Source organism: Acanthochromis polyacanthus, chromosome 20 (assembly GCF_021347895.1).
Source record: "Acanthochromis polyacanthus isolate Apoly-LR-REF ecotype Palm Island chromosome 20, KAUST_Apoly_ChrSc, whole genome shotgun sequence".
Classification (NCBI taxonomy): Eukaryota; Metazoa; Chordata; class Actinopteri; family Pomacentridae; genus Acanthochromis; species Acanthochromis polyacanthus.
In genome coordinates, this window is record NC_067132.1 from 2,479,575 (window position 1) to 2,505,399 (window position 25,825).

The following is a 25,825-nucleotide window of genomic DNA, read 5'->3' on the forward strand; positions in this document are numbered from 1 at the left end:
TACCGGACCTGCGGTACCCTTACATTTACAATTACCTGATAAATTTTCCTTCATCCTACTCCGGTGAATCTCTTAAAGCGTATAAAAGCCTTGAGGGGTATAAATGGACAAAGGCTAACTTTGTCACCGGGATTCAGATCTGGAGTCTTCCTGCGAAGGATATCGCTGTCGTCACTGGGAGGGTAAGTGTAGCTTAAACCATACAGGTTTAGTAATTGCAGATGTTTCAAAATCTCTTAGTTGACTTAACATGAAACATATCAGCATCATATTGCTAGAAATTACGCGATCAGATATAAAGCTTAGGAAACAGATTCTGTACCTGATACAAAGTGGTCGCTACATAAGCGGAATCCGTTGCCTGCGGGTTCCCACCGCTCCGTTTTCTTCTGCTCGCTTCTTGCGCGTTTTATGGCAGTGATCCACCTCTGTCGTCTTTCAGGATCTTTGGGAATCCGATAAAATGCTCTCCTCTTTGCTCATCCTCGGCTGTTCTGGCATCCCGGGGCGCAACAACTGTCCACCATATCTCTGATGTCGACGCTGAAGAATGTTTAGGAGTTAGCTGGCAGTAGTTTAAACAGCGTGCCTTCCTGCCAGTATGGCGGTGTTTTGATTTCGACTGTTGCATGCCGGAATTGTGTGACGTCATCTCCCGGAGCTCTATTAATAGCTGCTGAAAGTTCTAGACACTTCAACCGCAATGACTATTAATGCTTGTGAATACTTAAACTGGATATTTAAATAGAAGTCCCTACATCAGTCCCATTAAGTGACATTTCTGTATCACTTTCAAAATGGTAAAGTCTGAATTGAGTGCTCTTAGATTAATTTAAAGGTTGCAGCAGCCCATGAGTAAACATGCAGGGAAGATTACATGTGCACCTTGAAACTGTCTCTCCGTCCAGCAGCAGTGTAATAGTTTGGTCTTTTGTACATGAAGATGTTGTTTTGATACTATGAAAAAGAGATTTTTTTTTTGTTGCTGAAATATTTCTCCTTTCATTTTAGATCAAGGTAAAACACAATAATAATCATAATCATAATCATAATGATAATAATAAATTAAAGAAATAGTTTCCAGTGTGCCTCTCTCTGCCTCTGCCAAATGTAGCTTAACCAGGCAGCTCTTTCCATATCTTTGCTGTCATGTCTAAATAACATTGTAAGAGAAATGTATTTCTGCCCTACTCCTTACACACACTACTTTTGCTGTGAAGGGTGTGTATTTTTGCGTAAAGATACCCTGATACAGCAAAGACAAAAGCACAACCAAGGATTCACAAGAGAATAGTATGAAGGGAACATAGTGAGTTGTGTGAAGTCTGCATGGACACCCCAGGGATGTGTGCAAATGCCATTTCAAATTAGCATGCAGATTTACACTCCTGACCTTAAATACCTTCAGACTCTTCACATCCACACAAGTAAAGTGTAGTCACAAAACACTGAGATGCCTTCACCTTTTTGCACAATTTACTGTTGCTGCAGGAAAACGGCACCTTTCACAGGTGAAAATGCGTTGCTTGAATGTAAATTTATTAGCTTCATTAGGACTAAGTGCTTGATTGAATTGAACACAAAAAAATATTATGAAATACTTTGACAGCCGGTGAAGTCTTTTATCAAGGAAAATTTTTTAATGGTTTTCACTCCCCCAGTGCCCTGCCAGACATAGCGTGAACACATATTGAATCATGCAAATTAGAATGCAAACACGAGAGAACTGTGTTTGAAAACTGGATGTTTGTCAGCCATAAACTCTATACATTTATTGATGGTCAAAGCCAGAGTACCTTTTTTGCTTCCAGACCATAAGCTGTGCTCAGCCAAATCACTTTCAGACGCCCTGCCTCATACTTGCACAGACATGATGGTGGGATCAAGGAATCAAGTTTTATATAGCACGTTTCTGAACAACCGGAGTTGACCAAAGTGCTGTACAAGACAGGAAACTACAAAAGAATGTGCAAGAAAATGAAATGGAACAGGATGACAAGTTGTGAGATAAATTTCCAAAATAAAATAAATGTAAAATATGAAGACCACAAACATGGTGTCCAATAATTCCTTTAAGAAGTGTGTAGGAACAATGTCCAGGGACAGGTGGAGGAATTAGTGTTAGATTAATTAGTATGAAATTGCATCATAAATGTGGGACAAAGACTCAGATTGAAAGCCGCTAAGGATGCGATGCAGGCAGACATCAGAGGAGGATCATAGGTGGGTGGAGAAATGTTTGATCGTATGTAATCAATTGTAGATGACAAATGTCTAAAAAGTCTTTACCCGGATGTTTTCAGGATGTCACTGTGTGAAGTTTATTTTCAAAAGAAAATCTATAAACGCGTTTCTGTGTGTCATAACCTGCAAATGCATTTTGCTTTTTAAGCTAGTTTACTAAGTTCCTTAGGTAATTTGCAAAAAATATCTTGCTGATACTCACTGATGAACTGCTACAGAGGGTGTTGATATTGTCACGCATGATGAACAGACTGCATTAGTGGTTCACTGGAGAAATAATAACTTTATTTTAGGCATTGGTAGGACAAGCTTTACTTTTTGTGAACTGTATGCTGGTCATAATAGCCCTCTGCTGATACGATACCATATCAACATTCACTGGTTGTTAGGAATACAGACCTACCAGAAGTAAAATTCCCTCCAAATTCTTCAGAAAAACCTAAAATCAGCATCCACAAGGCTTAGTCCCATTATTCAATTCTCATTATTCAATTTACATTATTCAATTTTTCTGTGAGTAACCAGAATGTTTGACTCATCTGAACATCATCAGAGAGCAAAATTCAGTTTCACTGACATTGCCTCATGGCAAATCTGCGTTAGGAAGTCAGTCCCTCTCAATAATCTCCTCTAGCAAATTTTTGATTGTTTAATTTAAAGGTATTAGTTTCAGTACCTATATTAATTAAAAAAAACTAACACTGTAATGTGCATCCAACCTTGGGGCAGATAAATCTTAAGAAAAAAATAAATGGATTTTTAAAAACAACTGTATTTTTTCAGGTTCTCTAAACACACCTTCCTTACATGTGTTGTTTGATCACAGATGGCAGACAGATCAGAAAAGAATAGATTACATCCCATTCATGCACCTTTAAACATGTAGAAGTGGTAGAGCAGGTTGTCTGCTAATTGCAATGCTCTAACCCCTTCACAGCTGAAGAGGGTGAGACACTGAACCCAAAGTTCTTCCTGATTAGAGGCAAACACATCAAATCAACATGTGTGGTGTGTGAGTAAAACACTTCCAGTATCACTAATGTAGAAATGCATGATATGAGTTTACACCGTTTACCATTCATCCACACAACCAACCAATGATCTCATTATATCATGGGAGGACGAGCTGGTTTTCCCAGCATTTGATCGGATAAATGACATGGTTAGTTATTAAAAAATACTCAAAGGTGTTTAACCATAATTGATATATACAGAGTGACAAAACTTTCCACATGCAGATACTGAATTGCAGAGTAAAACACATATATGTTGTTTTATGGTCTTTAAAAACCACTTGATTATCTGGACAAATAAAAGAAATCCAGACCCCATCCAGTCAACAGCTACAGTACAACACCACTAATTCTTCTTCTTGTCTGTAAAGTGGAACAGAAACAATCCTGTTTCCTTTTCTAGCAGCACATCTGTTGTTAGATTAATGTGCGACATTGTATTTGTCTCTTGGCTTTCTCTGTAGTACTCCTTAAAGAAGGATGTGCTGAGTTGACAGCCTGTTAAATCCTGGCCAGATTTAGTGCTCCACTGGAACATGTGAATCTGCTTTGTTGGAATCATCCCATGTGTTATTTCTGCCTCTGGATCCAAAAGTACTGATTCTTGAAATATAAGGTGATGCTACTATGAAAATAATTGGCACTAACTGTAATCACATATAAACAGGTTGAAACAGTTAAACAATATGGTGTTGAATAAGTGTTGAAATGAAATGTAAATGTATTTCAAGTGAACTCTCTGCTGAATGCTCAAGGTTGAAGCGGATTCACAGCTCTATAGCACAGACAAATGAGCTCAATTAGTGTGAGGACACTCAGTTCATTGTTGGTTTGGGTGTTTTTATGAGATCTGATGACAACAAGAAGGATATCTATATAGAAAAGCACTGGCCTTGTCTGGTAAAGCTGAGAATGGTCAGTGGTGATGTTAACCCATATTGTCAACTTTAGTTCACCTGATGCCTATCATTTTCTAAGTTGGAGGCTCTTGTATCTCAGCATCAGTCTATAGTGGTGTGATTTAATGTTAAGTGCAAAAGTCCAACTCACAAGAGAAATATTTACATTTGAGATCATTTGAACAAATATATATACTGTCTCGGATTCACTTTCTGGCTCCTCCCATTTAAGTTTACTTTGACCAATGACATTTGTTCCTCATAAATTCAGTTATGTGACTGAAACTCTACCCTGCACTGTGACAGTGCTATGAGAATGTTTTGGGCACCACTAAGAGAAACTGTTAAATAGAGAATTCGTAAACTGAGGCTCTGACTTATTGCTTCTTCCTAACAAACTGCTATTAGTTTGAAATAGTGACTGCACTGATAGAGTGGAACCCAAGTTCACTGTTAGGCTTTTAAATGTGTTAGTGCTTGTCATTATCACTTTGTGGTCCCATGGCTTCCTGCCTCCTCTGCTATCTAGATAACTGCTTTTATGCCATAGAAGAGTGATTCGCTTTGTCAAGTCCACACACACACACACACACACACACACACACACACACACACACACACACACACACACACACACACACACACACACACACACACACACACACACAGACACACACACACACTGGGACTCTGGTGCCTCTGTCGTTGCAATGAAGTCCTTTCACTGATTAGATGGCAAGGGAGTTGGAGAGAGAACGAAGAGTGTGATCAAAAGAGAAAGGTGGAGAAGTGCTGGGATAGACATTTGGGAAAGCTCCTCAAAGACTGAGAGAAAACTGTTTGAGAAATGATTGTGCTGATGAGCAGAATGATGGTTCAAAAAATTACAATGTAAATACAAGGGCAGTTCAAAAAGTTCTCTGCCTCACTCGAAAAAAAGAGCTGTAACTCCCATTTTGGGGTATAACTGTATACTACAAAGCCTTATATCGCTGTTCTCGAAAACTCAAATGTTTGAAGCATTAAGAGGAAAGCTTCTACTTCTGTGCTGTTGTTTCAACCACACAGCACAGGTGGCAGAAGCCACAAAATGTGGCCTTGAATTGTACAATGCTCAATTGATCTGCACCCTCTGAGTTGTGTTTGTTTCCCAAACCAATTTCAGTGTGATGATGAAGTCATCCATGTTGCTAAGGAGCATGTGCAGGCTCAAGATGTGACCCTCTTCCACAAAGGGAAAGTGAAGCTTCAACATAGGTCCACCAAGTGCATCAAAGTTGAAGGAGAGACTATGTTGATGCAGGAACAGTTTCATCTGTGACATTTTCTACTGCGGCTGGGAACGTTTTGATAGCAGTGGTGATCGTTACTAGGTGCTATACATTCTTAAAGTATTATCAGTATAATGGTTTTCAGTTCAATTTCATCAAGTTTAATTTCATCACAGAAGGTATAAAGAAAAATGAAAGTGTATGTGATGTCAGCCATATGGTATACTTGGTTGTTATGAGCCTGTGATTTACCGCTGGCTACTTCAATGGCAGTAACAAGAGATTTTTCAACTCCTGTAACAATTCTCCCTGTAAAACCACGATGCAGACATGAACATAGACACAGTCTGTAAGTTCAAAACTGAGAAAGACCTGGTCTTCAAAGTCATTTTATAGCTATGTTTATGCAATCAGGCTAAGTGGAAATCATAGGTGTACTCCATTTATTGTGAATCATCACAGGTTTTCTAATGTGTGATCGCAGGTTTACACACTGTTGTTGCAATAGGTTTCCACTTTTAAGCCTGTATTTATATTATAGACATCCTAATCTGTGAGGAATATGTGAGGAAATAATGCAATTATTGAGAGTTAGTGCAATTTTGAATCATTTGACGTTTAAGTGACATGACACAGGCATATACTGTACTCACTTCTGTTGTATTCTGTGTGTCTCCTTTTTTTCTGCACCTGATTAGAGTTAGCTGAAATGCAGCAGTGTGCTTTGCTTGTCCATCATTTACCAGTGCTTTAGTTCAGGTCATTGCTAGCTTGACTAATGTTCCAACTTCAACTGCTGCCTCTAACATACCATTTTCTAAGAATATTTGCGCCTGTTTCATCATAACTAATTTGTCCTAAATTGAGGAGGTATCTTGTCCTTTTCCAAATGTTGTTTTTATGTCTGGTCACAGGTCTGATCAGGACATAAATAGTGGGTAGAAAATGTCCATTCTTTTCTTTGCAAACTGGTAGTCAGCACTGAATAAACCAGTACCAGATGACAACCCAGTTGCTGCTATTCAATGATTGTGAAGTCATCCATCCATATTCTGCACAAAAGTAGGTTTCTAACACTTGGACAATTTTACAAGCACTTCATCTTAAGCTTTGATGAAAAGTTACTAAGCATATACTTGTACTGATGAGCCTAAATATTAGGGCTATTCACAAATGAAAATAACTTTCAAGAATAACATCAAAGTCAGGAATATATTGAGCATTATGGAAGTGATCAGTACTCGTAATCAACCTGTTGATTGTGGGGAAAAAAATTGACAGATATAAAGACCTGTGAAGCTTGGACAAGGACTAAATTGTATGACCAGACAACTGGGTCAGAGCTGTGAACACCAAGACTTGGAGCATAGTGCAGTTTTATGTCTACATTTTATAGACATGAGTATTACTCAGTGCTTAGCATATGTCACAGTTGAATTCACCTCAAAATGTATACATACAGATGAATGGCATGAGAGTTGTACTGCAATTATCTGTATGTACCTCGCATTGTTTATAGGGGGTAAATTTTGCAAAAAAAAAAAAAAAAAAGCTGAAATTTTGGATGATGAATGAAATCTTTTGCTATTATATTTTGGTATTATATTTCAATAAAGTAACTCTTCACATCTTAAATGAGTTAATAATTGCCTGCAGTTATAATGTTGCTCATTTTGCCAGAATGTCTAAAATGTCAGGGGGGTTGAATCATTTTGCATGCGACTATACAGTTAGCAGCAGTGAATACCCACCAACAAACCATGAACTGGGGACAGAGTGGTGGGGGATTTAGTGGAGCATGTTTGATTCATGGCAGATCCAACTCACAAACTCAAGACCTAGACGATCTGTTGCTAACATCCTGGTCCTTGACGGTACACCTTCAGAGGTCTTGTAGAGTCCAGGCTTCAGCCGGTCAGAGCTGTTCTGGCAAAGGACCAGCATCATTTAGACACTGGTGGACATAATGTATGAGTGATGACTTTTGACCCTCTTTCTTTCAGTGTCTGGCTGTGTGGGAGTCCTTCCTCCTGTCTCAGAGAGAAGAATTCAGCCAGCAAAGAGGGGAAGACGCATCTTAAAATATGGAGAGTATCAAAATGTGTCGACTGCCTCAGCTTCCTAAACAACATGAAGCACTGTGGTGTTTCTACCAGAACCTCCAGTTAAAGACTTTGAACCACTGTCCACTTAAGTAAAAGTGCTTAATGTATGAAACAAGCATTCTCTCTGTCTTTCCACCTTCTATTTTTCTCTCTGGCCAAAGAGGTTAATTCCAGTCTCACCATTCCTGTGATGACATCACTAAAACCAGCACTGTGATCCAAAAATCCACAGATTAATGTTTACACAGATTCATTTGTATTGCCAAAGGTTAAGGTTCTTCTGGCTTCTGTTTTGTGGTCCACAGTTTTTTTCTGTACATAGCAACTGCACTCTGTGTCAGCAACATAATGACACATTGAAACATTTTGCTTAATTTCTTGATCATTTAAACAAATCTGAAATTATTTGGCACAGTGCGTTGCCACTCACTGATAGTAGAGGTGACACAGTGAATAAACAGACTGTCTACTCTTGGACTGAGTTATGTGGGTTGGGTTCTAATTGAACAGTACAAATCACATTAGCTTCATTTGTTTTTGTTTTGGGGTTGTTTGGAAATTTGTCAGTCATCATGCATTCTTTCTAATACGCAGACTTCAGAAGAGGCATCCCTGAACTCAGTCACTTGTGCCCATGTAGTGCATCAGCAGCATCAGTGTGATGGATCTATGTCCCTGTCCATTATCTTTCTCAGCTCCTAACCATATTGTCAAGTATTTTCCAAAAAAAAATCCAGCTCACCTACTTTCATGGAGCTCAGTTTATGACATGGATCCAGGAGACTTGTCAGTGTATCATGGAAATAATTTTATGATGTGGCTGAAAAGTCAAAAATCAGCTGAAGGCAGAAGATTTTATTTTACTGTTGTTAAAAACTGCTTTCCTGACAAAACAACAGAATATACCAAATGAATCCCATCTGTTGCTGCCACGTCACCCTCTGCACCATGAATGTTTCCTAAAATCCTGTTAAACATACACAAACTTTAGTTTTCACCTTTGCTGTTACAGAGTGCGTAGGATTCTGTTTATACTGTCGAGCCGTGCTCAGATGCCGGCAGATGCATGTTTGCTAACAGGGGCTGTCATTCATCTGAGTCACAATTTATAATCTAACACAGTGACCATCCCAGTTTTGATAATGTGTGAACTTTTAATTACATACACTCGCTTTTGACTGAAATTAAGTTGCGTCTATAATATATGCTTGAATTAAGTAAGTGGAGGGGGCAGATTTATGCCAAAAAGTAAACCTGAAACATTTCATGACAAAATGGCTGCCGAAAGGCATCAAACATCACATGATCACATCACATTTACATGCATCTAGTTTTGATATCGGGCTAATATGTGAGATCAGGATGGGTAACACAAAGTACTACTGATCTACCATTAATCTTCTGTGGAGAACCCTTGGATGCTTTATGAAATTCACTCAATGTTCGGTTGCTTCTGATGATAGAGCTTTGAAGTTTACATGGCTGATGAAGATGAGCCAGTGGTAATGTGTTTTTAGCTGAACGCCTAAATAATCCTTTTATATTCATAAAGTCTTTTTTTCTTTCTCTCTCTTATCATTGTATGTAATATGTAAGAAAAAAATGTTTTCAAAATGGAGACATGATAATAAAGATTGATCTGACACTATGAACCGCATTGATTTATTTTATAGAAACCCAGTCAGGACAACAGAAAGCATGTGAAAAGCAAGGTTGTTGATCTTTCAGGTATTGAGACACAAAATGACTTGCATATTTTCTTGAAAAATAAATATTTCAGAAACATCTTTTAAGAGCATTGTTTCACAGAGGGGCTGCACAGTGGATAGTCGTTAGCACTTTCACCTTGCAGCAAGAAGATCCCGGTTCAAATCCTGGCCTGGGATCTTTCTGCATGGAGTTTGCATGTTCTTCCTGTGCATGTGTGGGTTTTCTCCGGGTACTCTGGCTTCCTCCCAGAGTCCAAAAACATGCTGAGGTTAATTGGTTACTCTAAATTGTCCGTAGGTGTGAATGTGAATGTGATTGTGTGTCTGTATATGTAGCCCTGTGACAGACTGGTGACCTGTCCAGGGTGTCCCCTGCCTTCACCCGAGTCAGCTGGGATAGACTCCAGCACCCCCCATGGCCCTAGTGAGGATAAAGCGTTGTATAGAGAATGCATGGATGTTTCACAGTGCACAGATTATTGCTCCAGAACTGAACTGACAAGCTATGTTTTTCTTTAAAGCAAACAAAAAAAAGTTATTTTTAAACAAGTTTAAGCTTTTGAAACATTTGCCTCAACTGGGTTTATCCTTCACAAACAAAGGGTTATCATTCTACTAGGAGGCTTGGAGGAGCTTCACCAGTTTTAGGACATGTTTGTACTTGGTGCTTTTCTACAACAACTACCACAATAAACTTCTCTGGTTTTGTTTCCTTACCTGTCCAGCCAGTCCATTTTTTGTTCTTGAACTTTTTTTCAAAAATAATTTTTAACTTGAACAAAGATTAAAAGTTTAGTGAACACTGCTGGCATGAAAATGATGATTTTGTGCCAATTTAAAGATTTGTGGTTTTCCTCACACAGCAATTTGTTAAGTTTAGGGTCATTCCAAGTGAAATGACCAGATATTCCTTGGGGGTGTTATATGTATACCTAAGTTATACCATTACACTTTTTGAAGGTAGTCACCTTTAACAACTAACATTTCAAAAAGAACGAAACATACATAATACTACCATTGGAATGACTACTAATACTTGTATCCCAATTTAAAGTACTGAAAAGCAAAAAACGATTTTGACATTACCCATGCCATTTTGAGTAAGAATATCTCAGGAACTACAAATATAACCCTGCTGCTTTTTTGTACAGTGATAGAAGACAGATGGAACTGTCTTGTAGAAAAATGTGGGCTCTCTGGTACCTGTCCCACACTGAGATTTTTGCCCCCCAAAATAGCCAATTAAAAATCTCATCCAACTTTGGGAGCTCATATTTTCCAAACTGAGGTACCTAGAAAGCTCCAGTTTGCTAAGTTATCACACAAGTTTGTGTAGAATGGAGCCCAGGGGTGTTAGAACACTTCTGTGCAGTATTTCTAGTACTTTTAAGGTCCCAAACCCCACTCGTGAGTAGATATCTCTTAATTTTTAGCATTTTTAGCTAGCCCCCACGGCCTGCAGAGTGTAGGGAAACACCTGGGGATGTTTGTGGGGCACTAGCTACATGCAGAGGCCTTGTTTACCAACTCACAGCTCTCTGGTATGTCTAGAGGCTGAGAAATAACCACTTAAAGCTGAAAAAAAAATGCTGACGAGGCTTTTTATAGCCCAAATTCTGAAAATTCAGACCCCCACAACTCAGGAACTATTTGAGCTACAGGCCTACAATTTTGCATAGAAAGTACTTTTGTGACTATCTAATGGCATGCAAATTTAGGACTAATTTGAAAATGGTGCAGCAACCACCATCTGGTGAAACCACACGGAATGACCCTTTAGACAAACAGTACCTGTCCAATTTTTAACAAAAGTCACATTAGTTGAAAGGTAATTTTATCTAATTGTACTTTATTTTGATGCACATCTTGCCAGAGGTTTATCTGCATGAATTCAGCGAGCACCCCCTTGGTAATGCATGCTTGCATGAATTCAAAGAAAATGTGACATTGTCTGAAATCTGATATGGTGCATTTGCTTTGTGTCTTGGACACATAGGCTAATTTCATTATATTTCCTTTCATTAAAAGACGTTAAATTCTATCTGTCTGTCTTTCAATCTGTCTGTCTGTGTTGTGTTGCGTCATTAACTACTTCAGTACAGCCCACCCACTTGGCCTGTGAATTGCCCCCAGGGGACAAGTTTTTAAGTTGAATTGAATAACAACGAAGGCAGCATTTATTCACTTTGCCCACTCCACACTCACCATATCACTGCTACATCAGCCTCTACAGATCTGCAAATCATCCCCTCTCCTCCAGAATTTCCTCTTTTAAGAGGTCTATATCATAACTTTTAACAAGTTAGTGAAGAGGACTACAACTACACCTGTCTGCATCTTTGTACCGTACATGGCAGAGAGGTGGAGGAGGTTCTGGGGCTTGTTACTGTCGGTGTCACGCTTGCTTGGATTGTTCCAAAGCATAGCATGAGCAGAGTCACTGCCAAATACAAATGCATGTCATTCTGGAAAACAATGGTTACATATAAAGTATCTTGTCTAAAAAACCTTTGAATAATGTTTTTTCTCCCTGCATGGTGAGATCTTTGCATTTGTACATGCTGCGTCTAAGTAGGTTATCGTACACACATAATCACATTAAATATTAACAAGGGGTCTTTAAATAGTTCACAAGTGCTTATTCAGAGAATAACAAGAGAAAAGAAAATGGAGAGAGAGGGAAGAGGAGAACATGTGATTTTTTTATGCTAACAAAACATGAGGATATTATTTGACAAAATCGACCAGTCTCATGAAATTACTTAAGCAATAAGTACTGTGTGTATGTGTATCAAAGCCCACATTCATCTGAATTTAAAAAAAACAAATGGTTCTGAATATTGTCCCCAACAAATGCACAAATGTTTCATAAGCTACAGTGATCAGCTGTTTTAATGAGTTATCGAGCCATAATTAATACCATCCCTTTTCAGCACAAAATCAGCTGTTCAAAGTCACATGATTGTATTAATAAATGCCTGCTACACCAAAAACACAAAATATGTTTCATCAATTCTCCCTCACAAAACTTCCACAAAAACAAACAAACAAGAACAAAGTTACGTGGTCAAATGAAATAGAAATTAAGCTATTTGGCTACAATGACCAACAGAACCTACAATTACCACAAGAATACCAAAGCTCCGCAGACATATGGTTTTTCTGCACTGTTTTCATGCTAGCACAACTGGTGCTTTACACAAATTAAATAAAATAATGAAGAAGGAGGTTTACCTTCACATTCTTCAGGAAAACCTAAAATCATGAGCCAGAAGGTTTGTTCTTGAACACAGCTGAGTGTTCCAAGACAATGGCCAAACCACACATCAAAAACAGTAAAGAAAAAAGAAAAAAAAAAAGGCTAAATCACACTATGAGGTCCTGATTAAAACCCATTAAGGTTCAGCGGCCCGTATTCGGGCCGCTTTGAGATGCGCTAAAGTATTTTGCTTAATTGACCGACACTGCAAACTCGATGATATAAACACTATACACCGATGGAAAGCTTACATTCTCATGAATCCGCCGGTGTAAACCACTTTCAGATGTGATTACCACAGTGGGTAATATAAACACATTTGTCCGACAAACAACGAATATCCATCCATCTGTTCTCTATACACGGCTTCAACGTACACAGCGCGACTCACATTTGCGGGTTCATTATTACACACAGATGAACATATTCCACAAAAAACGGCCATAATCCAACCTTGGACATCCAGACAACACAAGCCAGTAACATATTTTCTCCAAAACATGTCTTGAAGTCGGTATATACTCCATGAATAGGTCGTTTTCGAGGAAATGCACCTCGCGATGCACGTCCAATATTCCCTGTATTTCGCGTCATATTTTTATTTACAAATAAAATATTAGCGTTTTTTTTGTACTGAACATGGCTGGAATTGACTGTACCTTATAGGGCTACACCCTATCGAAAATCTGTGGACTGTGCAGAAGGAACAAGGCTCTCCTCTTCTGTTTAATCTGTACTGTATTCGGCCATGTCTCTGTCCAGCACCTTTATCCGCCCGGCCTCCATGGTCTTGCCCCACCTACAGTGTCTGGAGCTGAAGCTGGTTTGGACCTGGATGAACTGCCACCTCCAATCACAGTGCCAGGTGGCGTTAACAGGTGGCATTTTGCAAACTGAGTTGCCTGGTGAACTTTGTTGAACTTGTCTGTGGTTGGTTTGTGAGGGAAAAAGATGCTCTGGGACTTTAAAACTGCTGAATTTCATTCAGTCGTTAGTTTTAGTTTAGAGGTGCCACTGCAGTTGTATTTTAATTCTGAAAATGAGTAATAGGGTTTTTTGTAATGGTTATCTTTTACTGTGAACTGTGAAGTTCACTTTTGGTTATATTTATTAATTTTATTTTAGTAGCACTCCTTTGCCTTTAACCCCCTCACATTTTGTACTACTGTGAAGTAAAAACATGCATATCAGTCTGGAAATCAGAATTTGTTCTGCTTTTGTGTTACCCCCTGGCTACCGTAAACATCCAGGTTGTAACGAGGTGAGGATGTCATATTTCTAAAAGACCTACAATAAATCTGTGAAAAAAACAAAATGCATGATTGTTTTTGGGCATAGACACGTGCTTCAGTCTTTCCACCGTAGAAAATTAAAAGGTGTAGAAGTAGAAACTGAAGACTGCCATGACATGTATGGTCTTTACAAGTATATTTACACTTTTGGTTCACAACTGTACTTGTGTCTAAATTATTTTAGGTCAAATAAGTGTTTAAGTTAGAGTATCTGTTTGTAAAACATATGAGAGTTCCACCTTACAGCAATGTGTCTAGCTAATGATTTGTTTATACATTTGCTGAGCTGTTTTTTCTTATTAAATCAGCTGCTTTACCATTTCTCCATGAGCTTGATTTAACAGTTCACTGTGTATTCCACAGCACATTGTTCTGTCCATTAAAAGTGATGCATGTGTCACTCTGACATTAGCAGCTCCACAAAGTATTTTTTAATTTTTTTGTCAGATTCTGCTACTGGACAGGAAGAACTGAAGGCTGCAAGTTTACTACAATGGGGAACAGATCCTCAGTTTCCAGGCACCTCTCATATTGAGGTGTATGACTCCACTTGCATGCTTATTATGTATAGGAAATAGTAATAGGGAATCTTTCCAGTGTTACCTGAACCTTTGTTGTTGATGCTGAGACTGTGATGTCTCTCTTTGTCTTGAGAATGTCTGATATTCACTGAGATGAAGTTCTATCAGCGGAAAACTGCTTTAAGGGGAGTCATACATTTTCTTCCCGCTAAAACGGAGTGTTTTCTTGCCACTGTCACCGTAGGGCAACATACACCCCCTGTCAAAAGTTTTGAGACAGGTTCTAATTTATTTGAATGAGAAAGTGTCTCAAAACTTTTGACAGGTGGTGTACATCTGTTCTAGACACTGTAAAATGCTTTGAAATTTCAATACAGCCTTCATGAGCCTCCACTGCCTTCTTTCTGTCCTCAAGACTGATTTCCTCTGTCTTTGGCATAGTAAATAAAACCAGTCCCTCTCAATAATGTGTTCAAGTGCCCTACTTGCAGTCTCTTAAGTAAAGCTCAATGCTGATTGTGTGATGTGTGGTTTGAAAGCTGATTGGTTGATAAGGTGTGATTTGAAAGCAAATAATTTATCTAGAGGCTAATATTTTTGACCACCCTATTTTTCAGTATATTTGATATAAAACAGGCCTAAACATTTATATGACAAACCAAAAGCTACTAAACTGGTGAATGTTTCTAAAAAAATCAGGTTTTTGATCTTTTTTAGTTGTTTTAAACTTTAAGATGTAGATGAAAGCTGCTGGGAAACGAAGACATTTGCTTCTGGCATTCCTCCAGCCTTCCTAACCAACCAGTGTTTGTCCAACTCTAGCTAATATCACAAACACATACAGTGTGTTCTTGCTGATGGGCAAAAGCAGCAGCAGTTCTATGATCTTCAGAGTAAAGTAGTCCATTTAGAACAGAACCAAAATTAGGGGTTCTACAATCATGGTAAAAATTAAACATCTTTCAAGTATTTTTGATTTTTTTGAAAAAAAAAAGCCATTTGAAACTTTGATTAATTTACTGAGAAAGGACACAATATAGGATATTAAATTTGTCACCTTTCTGTATTCATCAAAAGAGAAATCGGGAAACCTGCCAAAGAGCTTCTTTATTTGTCTGAAGTCCTGTAAGTTCTGTCTGTGACTGTGTGAAGTTTGCAGTGTATGTGTAAGATTCCAGCTCATTCTCCTGAGTAGCACCAGTATTTGTTTGTTGAGTTTATCCAAAACCTGACCCTTGAGTCAGGGATAGCTATTTTCCAAGGCAATTAAATATTGTATTGCATATTGTACATAAAATAACAGAAGTGCAGAAGTTAATTACTCAGACTTTTGCTTGATCACAGCATCTTTCTCTAGCTCACATATCTGCACTCTGTAGGAACATCCCTCACTGGAAAAGCAGCTGAATAATGTACAGGGTGACCCAAAAAAACAGGAACTTTTTAACAATCCAATAAAACCAAGAGCGATGGAAGAAAAATATTTTATTCATAGTAACTGAAACCTTAAAACATGCCATTGAAGAAACAATGATGGAATTTTCATTTTTTAAAAATTACTTCCTGTAGATGGCGTGTGATCACACGATAACCGTGTGATCTCAAGATTCGGTAACGTTCCCTGGTCCCCTAGATCGCCAGATTTGTCCGTTTGTGATTTTTTCTTGTGGGGCTATGTCAAGAATAAAGTGTACATGACTCGACCAAGAATTCTAGATGAGTTAAAACAGAGAATTCAGGATGAAATTCACAGTATCCCAGCTGAGATGTTGCAGCGGTCAATGAGGAATCTCAACAGCAGATTTCAAGAATGCAGTTGTACAGGAGGACGCCATGTACAGGAAGTAATTTTTTAAAAATGAAAATTCCATCAATTCAATTCAATTCAATTCAATTTTATTTATATAGCGTCAATTACAGTCAAATCGTCTCAAGACGCTTTACAGAACCCATATGCCTGACCCCCAGAGCAAGCCCAAAGGCGACAGTGGCAAGGAAAAACACCCTTTTAACAGGGAAGAAACCTCGAGCAGAACCCGGCTCTATATAGGGGGGACCCATCTGCCTGCTGGCCGGGCGGGTTGAGAAGGACAGAAGAGGGCAAGGGGGAGGGATGGGAGAAGAGGGAGGGGTGAGAAAGCAAGGAAAACACAACACACATTTGAATACATGCATGACAGGATATGTGACACAGACAAAGTATAAGCTAACATTGAAAACTGACTCATAGTTTACTCTTATGATGTACGGCTCTGACATTAAACATACTCCTTATATAGCTAGCAGTAAAATTCAAACAGTATGTAAGTTAGCATAACAGTATATTGAAGGCGATGCAGAGTTGACTCGTGGAAAAAGGGAATTGGAAGCAGAGGGCTGGTGGAAGGTCAGTAGCAGCATCCCACAGTGGACATGGTGGAGACTGGACCAGCTGGTGGAACATCGACCGCAGATCTGAAGCATCCAGCTCTGGGACCAGGGACACTCGGAGAAATAGCACAGGGGGAAACAGAGTGAATGTACTGCAATAACGGTATACATATTAAATGTAAAGGTAGATAGAGAAGGGCTCAGTGCGTCAAGAAAAGTCCCCCAGCAGCCTAGGCCTATAGCAGCATGACTAGGGGCAGAACGAAGGGACGTCCAAGAAGGAGTCAGCTGTACAATGAAGACACAAGCCGAACCTCTGTGGGTCACCCAGTCAGCCCCAACTATAAGATTTGTCAAAAAGGAACGCTTTAAGCCTGGTCTTAAAAATAGAGAGGGTGTCTGCCTCCCGAACCCAAACTGGGAGCAGGTTCCACAGGAGAGGCGCCTGATAACTGAAGGCTCTGCCTCCCATTCTACTTTTAGAAATTCTAGGAACAACAAGTAAGCCTGCAGTTTGAGAGCGAAGAGTTCTACTAGGATAATAAGGTACTATCAGATCTTTAAGATATGATGGAGATTGGTTATTATTATTATCATCATTGTTTCTTAAATGGCATGTTTTAAGGTTTCATTTACTATGAATAAAATATTTTTCTTCCATCACTCTTGTTTTTATTGGATTGTTAAAAAGTTCCCGTTTTTTTGAGTCACCCTGTATATTTTCTATTAAAATGCTGGTCCTTCTACAACTTGTGTGATTACGATTATCCTCTCTTTCCTCATTTCTTGGAGTCTTTGACTAACCCTGTCCCTAAAGTGGAGAAAGCATTCATAATTTACCAACTGAGATAAATTATGGTTACAGTGTTGCCCTGGCAGAAAATGAATGTTCTGTTTGCAGTCATGAACTGAAGCCAGCTATAGAACTGTTACTGTATGACATATTCAGTGAGGTGGAGTCAGTCCAAGAATGGCATCAGCCTCCTGAGGCTCTTCAGGTATATATTTCTCTCTCTCTCCACACACACACACACACACACACACACACACACACACACACACACACACACACACACACACTATATATATATATATATTTACCCATTCATGCCCTACTTCTACTTTGATTAGTAAGCCATAACAGTACTCAGGTATTTGTTCAAGTGTTTACCTACAACACCTTCATTATCATTTATTTATTTATGTGCCTGCACATGTTTAGGGGTGACACATTTAATTTGCTCATGAGGGATGTGCATGTGTAGGCCCTTTAGGGTTAGAGTTAGGGTTGAAGTCAGAGATCAGTAAATGTATGGTGCTTTGTACAAGCCTTTCATTTGCCACTGTCTATGTTGTTGCTCTCTTCATTTACATACAAAAGTAAAACCCTGATGATCTTTAGCTGCTATTAAATGCTTTGTAGTAGGACAAATGGAAAAGTGAATATTGATGCACTGCAGACTGTATTGCATAAAAGAGTCTAAAAGGTTAATCTCTTTCAGGACTTCCAATAGTCAACCTAAATCCATTATATAATGAAACTTGAATCAAAAAATCATTATTTTCACATCTGAACAAAATACGTGACTTTAAAAAACAAATACCTGCCTAACTGTTAGTGAAGTATATGTTTTCCATCTAACACCTCTGGCAGAGTCTGATCCACCCACAGCCTGAGACAAGAAGCTGAATACAGCCATCGATCAGGGTCTAGGTTTAGGGGCCGTTTACACGAGGACGCTTGCAGGTAAAAACGTCAAAATATTTATCGTTTATATGAGGACGGCATTTTGGGGGCTTAAAAATGCAAAGATTTGAAACCGGCCTCCAGAGTGGAAAAGTTGAAAACTTTCCGCCGTTACGTTTCCGTCTAAACAGCAAAACGCAAAACTTTGCCGAGATCTGACCACGTCGCGTACACGATTACGTCACATACGTGCGCCGGTGCTTTGGTTTGCCGGCCGATACAAGGAAGTAAACAAAGATGTGTGATTATTTCCATCCTTCGTACCTTCAAGCAACTCTGGCAGCTCTATGTACACTACAGGAGTCGTACCAACAAACGTACAGAATCTGTACAGATTCCGTTCATGAACATTTACCGCGGCGGAGATCCGAAAAGGGAGATAGTAAGCATGCGTGTAGACATGGCGGAGTTTTATCACAGCGCCACCCAGCTGCCTGGCATGCATATCCAATCGAATTCCACACACTATGGAGTCACCGTATATACGCAGATTTCCTTCAAAACCGCTCGTCTAAACGTGAAATGACAAGACGCCACTTTTGCGTTTTCTGTTAAGATGGTCCTCGTATAAACGTAGCCTAAAGCAGATTCTGTACTGATGTTGACAGACCTGTCTGTGATGGAGAGGAGTTGGGTCTCCTCTCCTTTCGTTATCTAACAGAAAAACATGGTGCGACAGCTCACTGGTCTGAGTGTAAGAGAGGAGGAGAACAGGAATCCCAGAAAGACCACATCCTGTTAAACACAACAGTTATCAACCATTTTAATCTGACTGCCTGGACTCATGATAGTGCTCTATTTATCTATCTACACTTAAGCTCAAAATCATTCATACCCCTGTCAAATACAAGGAATTTATTTTTTTTCAGTTACACATCAGTATTTCACCTCAGATTTGACATAAATAGGACATGCGGGAAAGTCTGGAACCATGATCAATTATGTTATGTGAAGCAACACCGTTATTTAAGGTGCTAAATTAAACTTTGACAAAAAGTCACTTTCCCAAAATTATTCATACCGCAGTGATACCAAGACATATAGTCATATGATGTTCAAACAAACCATTTTCTCTAAGGGTCTAAAGTGTTTCATATTGTTTTCAGTGTTTCAGAGTTTTTGTGTTTTAATCAGTTTTATTGTCATTTTCAAGTCAATGCAAGACTTGCCATGGCAAAGATCAAAGAGCTCAGTGAGGACTTGACATTATGCATTTTAAATGCCAAAAAGGAAGGAAAACAATTGCCAAACAAAGTCAGGTGCCTGTGGCAATGATGCAAACTATCATCAACAAGCACCCAAAATTTCACACAGTCAAAATGTCACAGTTCAGCTGTGGTCCCCTGCCTGTCTGTCGGCTCTGCCCCCCTTTGTGCTGCATGGATCATCAGAGCATTGGCTGCAGCTGCAGAGGGACCACAGCTGGAGCTAATCACCAATCAGCAGCATATAAAGCCTGGCTCTGCCAAACACTCTGTGCTGGGTCATTGCTACTGCTTCTACTTGGAATACGCCTGTCTGGTCTGTTCTGATCTCCCCTCTGGATTTCCCTGTCTGCCCTGTCCTGCCTGGCCCAGCTCCAGAACTCTGTCCCTGACTGGGCTCCCGACCCCCTCTGGACTCGTGTTGTGAGTTTTCTCAGTTCTGTTAGTTTAGCCCTCATCGCGGCCTGTTTAGTTTGAGCCCTTATCCCGTTTGGCTTTTGTGCCTCCCCTGTGGAGTGTTTTTTTTCGTTGAGTTTGTTCATTAAATCATTTAATTTTCCGCCTGTCCCTGAGTGTCCGCTTTTGGGTTCACAAACACCACGCATCAGAACACAAAAACCTCAAAGGATGTTGTCCGAAGTCAGTAGTGTCACTTTGGCAGAAAGATCAAGCAAGATTTTAAAAACAATCCAAGGACTACTACCAAAGCTGTCCTGAAGGAACTGAGCACAAGTGGAGTGACTCAAGGCATCCACTCCAGTGGATACTGCAACAAAATGGTCTCATTAAAGTAGCATATAAAGTGCATTAGAAGCGGCACCGATAAGACTAAACCAACTGTGATCATATCAGTCAATCAAAACGAGAACAGAGTTTACGCTGAATGAGCGTCTGAGCTACCTCCTCCATAGGACCTATCAATCATTCCAGACTGGACTGTCTGTCCAGTAGCCACGCCCCCTGGCTCTGCAAAACTTTAACGCACTATATAAAATTCAGTATTGATTTATTTTAAGATCGGCCACCTGATCTCTCATTTTGACTATAACTGCTAACAAAAAAAATCCTGAGCTATAGAAAATCAGTCGAGCAAATTTTTGTTTTTCCCGTGATGAATTGGGGCCTTTGGAGCCAGCCCCTGGCAGATGATGTGATATTGCAGGTTTTTTGACACTTCTGCCTAGGCTTCATTTTTGGAGCCAGGCTCTACATCCATCTTTATTATACAGTCTGTGAATCTGACTCAGAGTGCTGTGTGAATCCAGTCTTCATTGCAGTTGATGATGCTTGGATAAGCTGAAGGTGTACGGGTCCCTCAGCTGCTCTACATCCACGCTGATCTCCAGCAACATGGATCCAGCAAGTGAGGAGATGCACACAAGAAGCGGAACAGATTGCAGGAAGAAGGAGGGGGGAAGGGGGCAGGCAGGGGCCATGACACATGGTGAGTATATGTATGGATATGTACCGATATGACATGATGATTAAACATATGGATATGTACACACATGACTTGATGACTTTAAATATTTATGAGGTGAAGGATAGTGTATCCACATTTCTGTTATTGCACTCAGAAACATTACTGGGGGAAATCAAACTTGTAAACTTGTACTGTTTACGAAGAGCTGCAGAGAGAAAGAGATGATGTAACTGGAAGACGTTTAAGGAAAACAAAAATGTAGTTGCATTGGAACGGCCACAAGATAAGAAGAGTATTATTAAAGTAGTACTGCGAGGGCATATTATATATACCATAAAGAGAAGGCAAACATCAGGCTACAAGATGTAGATTGTTGCACCTGAAAGGCTGTGAAGAGAAAAAAGCAGTGTTAAAACATATTATTGCAATGACATATTTGGCATCTTGAACAGTTGGACTCCAGAAGGAACAAAGGACCTGCATTAATGTTCCTACTTGTACTGCAGATGTGGCAGCCTCTTGCTGAGGCGGGGAGTGGCTCACCTGTTCCCAGACTGTTGTACTACTCACAGTCAGAAAGCTTGGACCAATTTAAGCTCTGTGCAAGTTTTTTATGCTTTTTGCTTTGTTGGCACTAACCAGTTGTTCTTCTGTTTAGTTCTTTGTGTCACTCTCCATCTGGATTCTTTGCCTCCTGCTGAAGACCATTCCTCACACACCTGGATTCTAGTTCATCCGTATTCACACTCTGTTGATCTGCAACCAGATGACCCATTCTCCACATCCCTCAAGCCATGCTGCACACCTCCTCTGCCCACATTCCCCTGACCACTCTTTATGACTACAAGCTAATTGGATAGCCCTGTCGTGTGTTGCATTCATTGTGTTGATTCTTCTCTCATTGGGCAGCTTATTGAGGGGTGTGTGGTTCTCGTGTGAAAACATGTTTGTATTGCCACATTTTTAAGTCAGAGTAGCATTCTCATTGCACTGTGTTGTGCAGTTTCTGTGCAGCATGCATTGTCTTTCTGTAGATTGTGTGTCCTACTTGCATATTTTACCTCGTGGTCTAGTTTCTTGTGTTTCACTGTGTGTGCATGTGCTTTCTCTGGTAATTCCCTTTCATAAAATTAAGTCCGTACTACTTTCATAGTTTCATATTGCTAATGTATTGTCCCTTCTGGGCATCTGTAGTCTTTTCATGTTGTGTTTTCAGTAGCACAATTCTCTGGTATTCCCATAGTTGCTGTGATTAAACTCCATTCCAGTTCCCCTGTGTTGATCTCCCCCAGTTCTCCCCTCAGTAATTGCATCTCTCTCATATTTAATATTGTGTAAACAAACAGTTAAGCTTCTGTTTTTTAAATATATGGTGTTCTCTCTGTCTGCACCTGGGTCTCTGAATACCCCATGACACCAGCTCTGCATCCCCTCTTCCTTCTCCTTATGTCCTCGGGGATCTCCAGTCTTACCGCTGGGAGCATCCAGCTGCAGCTGTGTGTAAACAAATGAATCAGCTGATGACAAACTGAGCAATGAAAATGGCATATAAGTAATCTCACCAGTTGTACCTCAATAACGGCACTCTTGCATAAGAGAAAAGAAGAAGAAAAGAACAAAAATAAATAAATAAAAAAATCTTATCTGCAGTGTCATAGCCTTATCCTTCCCAGTGTAATTCCACTGTCTTCTTGCTAGTTGTCACCCTTGTATGTTGTGTAGTGTTTCCATTATTCTACAGTTTCCCTTCTTCCTTCCCTTAAATCCTTGTTTCATTGTGTATTCATATTTTCAAAACTTCTGGTAGAGCCCTGCTCACACCCCAGGAGAAAAACCGTTGCAGAGTTGCAAATACCTGCCTCTACTGTGGGAAGCTGGGCCACTTCATTTCCGCCTCCTTTACCCGTCCAACAAAAGGATCGGCTCATTATTAACCAGGAAAGCAAACCTCCGTGTTTCCTCTCAATGTTTATGACTCTCTGCTTCCCTCTGCTTGAAAACGCAATTGATACCCTCGACGGCCTTAACTGATTTGAAGCTCAGAAAACTTGCCAGTTGGAAATGTTTTAGATCTAATTTGCTATGTCTGTCTGTTTGCCAGTTGGCAACAATTCTCAAAAACAGACTAATGAATTTGGATGAAATTTTCAAGTAGGGTCAGAAATGACACAAGGATCAAGTGATGCGATTTTGGCAGTGATGCGGCTTATAGTGGAGATCCATGGCTTTGTTAAGGATTTCCCATTGAGATAGCAGCACGCCATCTGATAGTGGCATGGCGTCACTGTAACTATGACAACTGAATGTTACCTCAGCAGCCTGCTGATGATCACATGATTGCAATCCTACAACAAATCCATGGCTGTGGACTTATCTGAAATAATACAGGTCAGACGATTCAGCATCTGAACATAATGTACACATATATAACACACACTGGTCTTCAGTCAGGGAATGAACAGTCTTGGTGGAATACTGTGCTCTCTTTTCTTGATTTGTATCTTATAGTTGTTGTTGGTGAGAACAAAATAATCCAAATGATCAAATGCCAGTTAAAATATTAAAAACAATTGAAACATATTCATTGCTCACAAAAGAAATCCCTATTATTACTTATAATTTAAAACAGTTGTGAAGAAACAAGGCATGTCTGTGTAGTCAAGTATGTAAATGGTTGTATTTATATAGTGCTTTTATCCAAAGCGCTTTACATGATACATCACATTCACCCATTCACACACTGATGGCGGAAGCTGCCATGCAAGGCGCTAACCACGACCCATCAGGAGCAATTAGGGGTTAGGTGTCTTGCTCAGGGACACCTCGACATGAGCACGACGGGCCGGGGGATGGAACCGCAACCTTCCGGTTGCGAGACAGCCACTCTACCCACTGAACTATGCCGCCCCAGAACGTGCCACAACTCTTGCATCACATCCATTTGCATTTGACTATCGGAACTTATATATCAAGGTAAGGGGTGGAATAGTATTTTGTCAAGTGGAGTACAAATATTTAGGTCTCAGTGAGCACTCGGGCCTTAAGTTGTGTACGAGCGGAGAAAAGCAGAACCATGCATGAAGACATCATTGGGGACATTGGGGAAATTCCACTGTGCCCGACTGGGCCCAGGCCTATTTCCAAATACGGTTATGAGTTCCTCAACCAAGTAGGGTCTACCATGTTCCCTGATGCCCTAGAAGCAGTGGGGCGGGTGGAGGGCCTGCCACTGTCCTCCCTACAACCACTACCAGAGCTGGAGGAAGAGGAGACAGAGGCCTCGGCAGAGAAGGGGCCAAAGAGACAAGGCCGCTACCGGCACAGCCTGCAGCTTTTAAAGCCCTTCAGGATAACCCACAAGCATCAGCACCCTATCGATAACGCCAGCCTCTTCTCATTTATGACTCTGCACTGGCTCTCCCCTCTGGCACTGAAGGCCTACAAGGCGTCCAGCTTGTCTATAGATGATGTGTAGGGACTTTCTTGCCACGAAGCTTCTGCAATCAACTGCCAAAGGCTCAAATCTTTGTAGCACGACAAGCTCAAAAGACGAGGGCGAGAGGGGGCATCTCTGACAAGAGTCTTCTGGAGGTTCTGCCAAACCCGCATGCTGGTGGCCATCTTTTCCCTTCTGCTGACGATGGTGGCCGGCTTCGTTGGGCCCGCCCAGCTGGTCCAAGCTCTGCTGGAGTCTTCTCAGAGTTTAGAGAGCTGCTTGTGGTACAGCCTCTCCCTGGCAGCAGGGATCTTCCTCATGGAGCTGATGCGCTCCTGGTCTCAGCCGCTCTTGTGGGCTGTCAATTACCGCACTGCTGCACGCCTCCGTGGGGCAGCTCTCACGTTTGCCTTCCACAAGATCCTCCGCCTGCGCAGCACTAAAGACATCAGTCCAGGCGAGCTGATCAACATCTGCTCAAGTGATGGCCTAGCAGCTGCTTCTGCAATGGAGGCTTTGAACATGGATCACTCAGAATCCATGTCCCCAACCTCCCCCGGGATGCAGGAGAAACTCTTCCGGAGGTGGGAGTTGAAAACCCTATGGACAGGGTCCTCCGCCAGACGTTCCCAGTTCACCCGCACTACACGTTTGGGTTTACCAGGTCTGTCCATCAGTCTTCCCCGCCATCGGATCCAACTCACCACCAGGTGGTGATCAGTTGACAGCTCTGCACCTCTCTTCACCCCGAGTGTCCAAAATATACGGCCGCAGGTCTGACGATATGACTATAACGTCGATCACTGACCTTTGGCCTAAGGTGCTCTGGTACCAAGTACACTTATGAGCAACCTTATGCTCGAACATGGTGTTTGTTATGGACAATGTATGATTAGCACAGAAGTCCAATAACAAAACACCACTCAGGTTCAGATCAGGCATGCCGTTCCTCCCAATCACGCCCCTCCAGGTTTCTCCGTCGTTGCCCACATGAGCGTTAAAGTCTCCCAGGAGAACTATGGAATCCCTGGGCAGTACCCCTTCCAGGACACCACCCAGAGACTCCAAGAAGGCCGAATACTCTGAATTGCTGTTTGGCGCATAAGCACAGACAACAGTCAGAGTTTTCCCCTCTGCAACACAAAGTCGCAGAGAGTCGACCCTCTCGTTCTCCGGAGAGACACATCCCCAGAGCTAGTCTACACCACCAGGGGGCGGCACGCCCAGACGCCCGCTCCTGCCTACTGCCTGGTGGACATAGCACCCGACCCCGACTTCCTGCCCTGAAGGTGGTGGGCCTACTGGGTGGCGGCCCCGTGTTACTTCTTCGG

At 40.8% G+C, this 25,825-nt stretch overlaps 1 protein-coding gene across 1 annotated transcript in view; it reads left to right on the forward strand.

Annotated features, from left to right (window-relative positions):
* snx7 (sorting nexin 7) overlaps positions 1-9,184 on the forward strand; it is a 55,930-nt gene extending 46,746 nt beyond the window's left edge. Inside the window, exon 9 of the mRNA XM_022211000.2 lies at positions 7,431-9,184. Coding sequence (XP_022066692.2) covers positions 7,431-7,508 — 78 coding nt within the window. The 3' untranslated portion in view covers positions 7,509-9,184. The remainder of the gene's footprint in view (positions 1-7,430) is intronic.
* Positions 9,185-25,825: the final 16,641 nt, after the last annotated feature.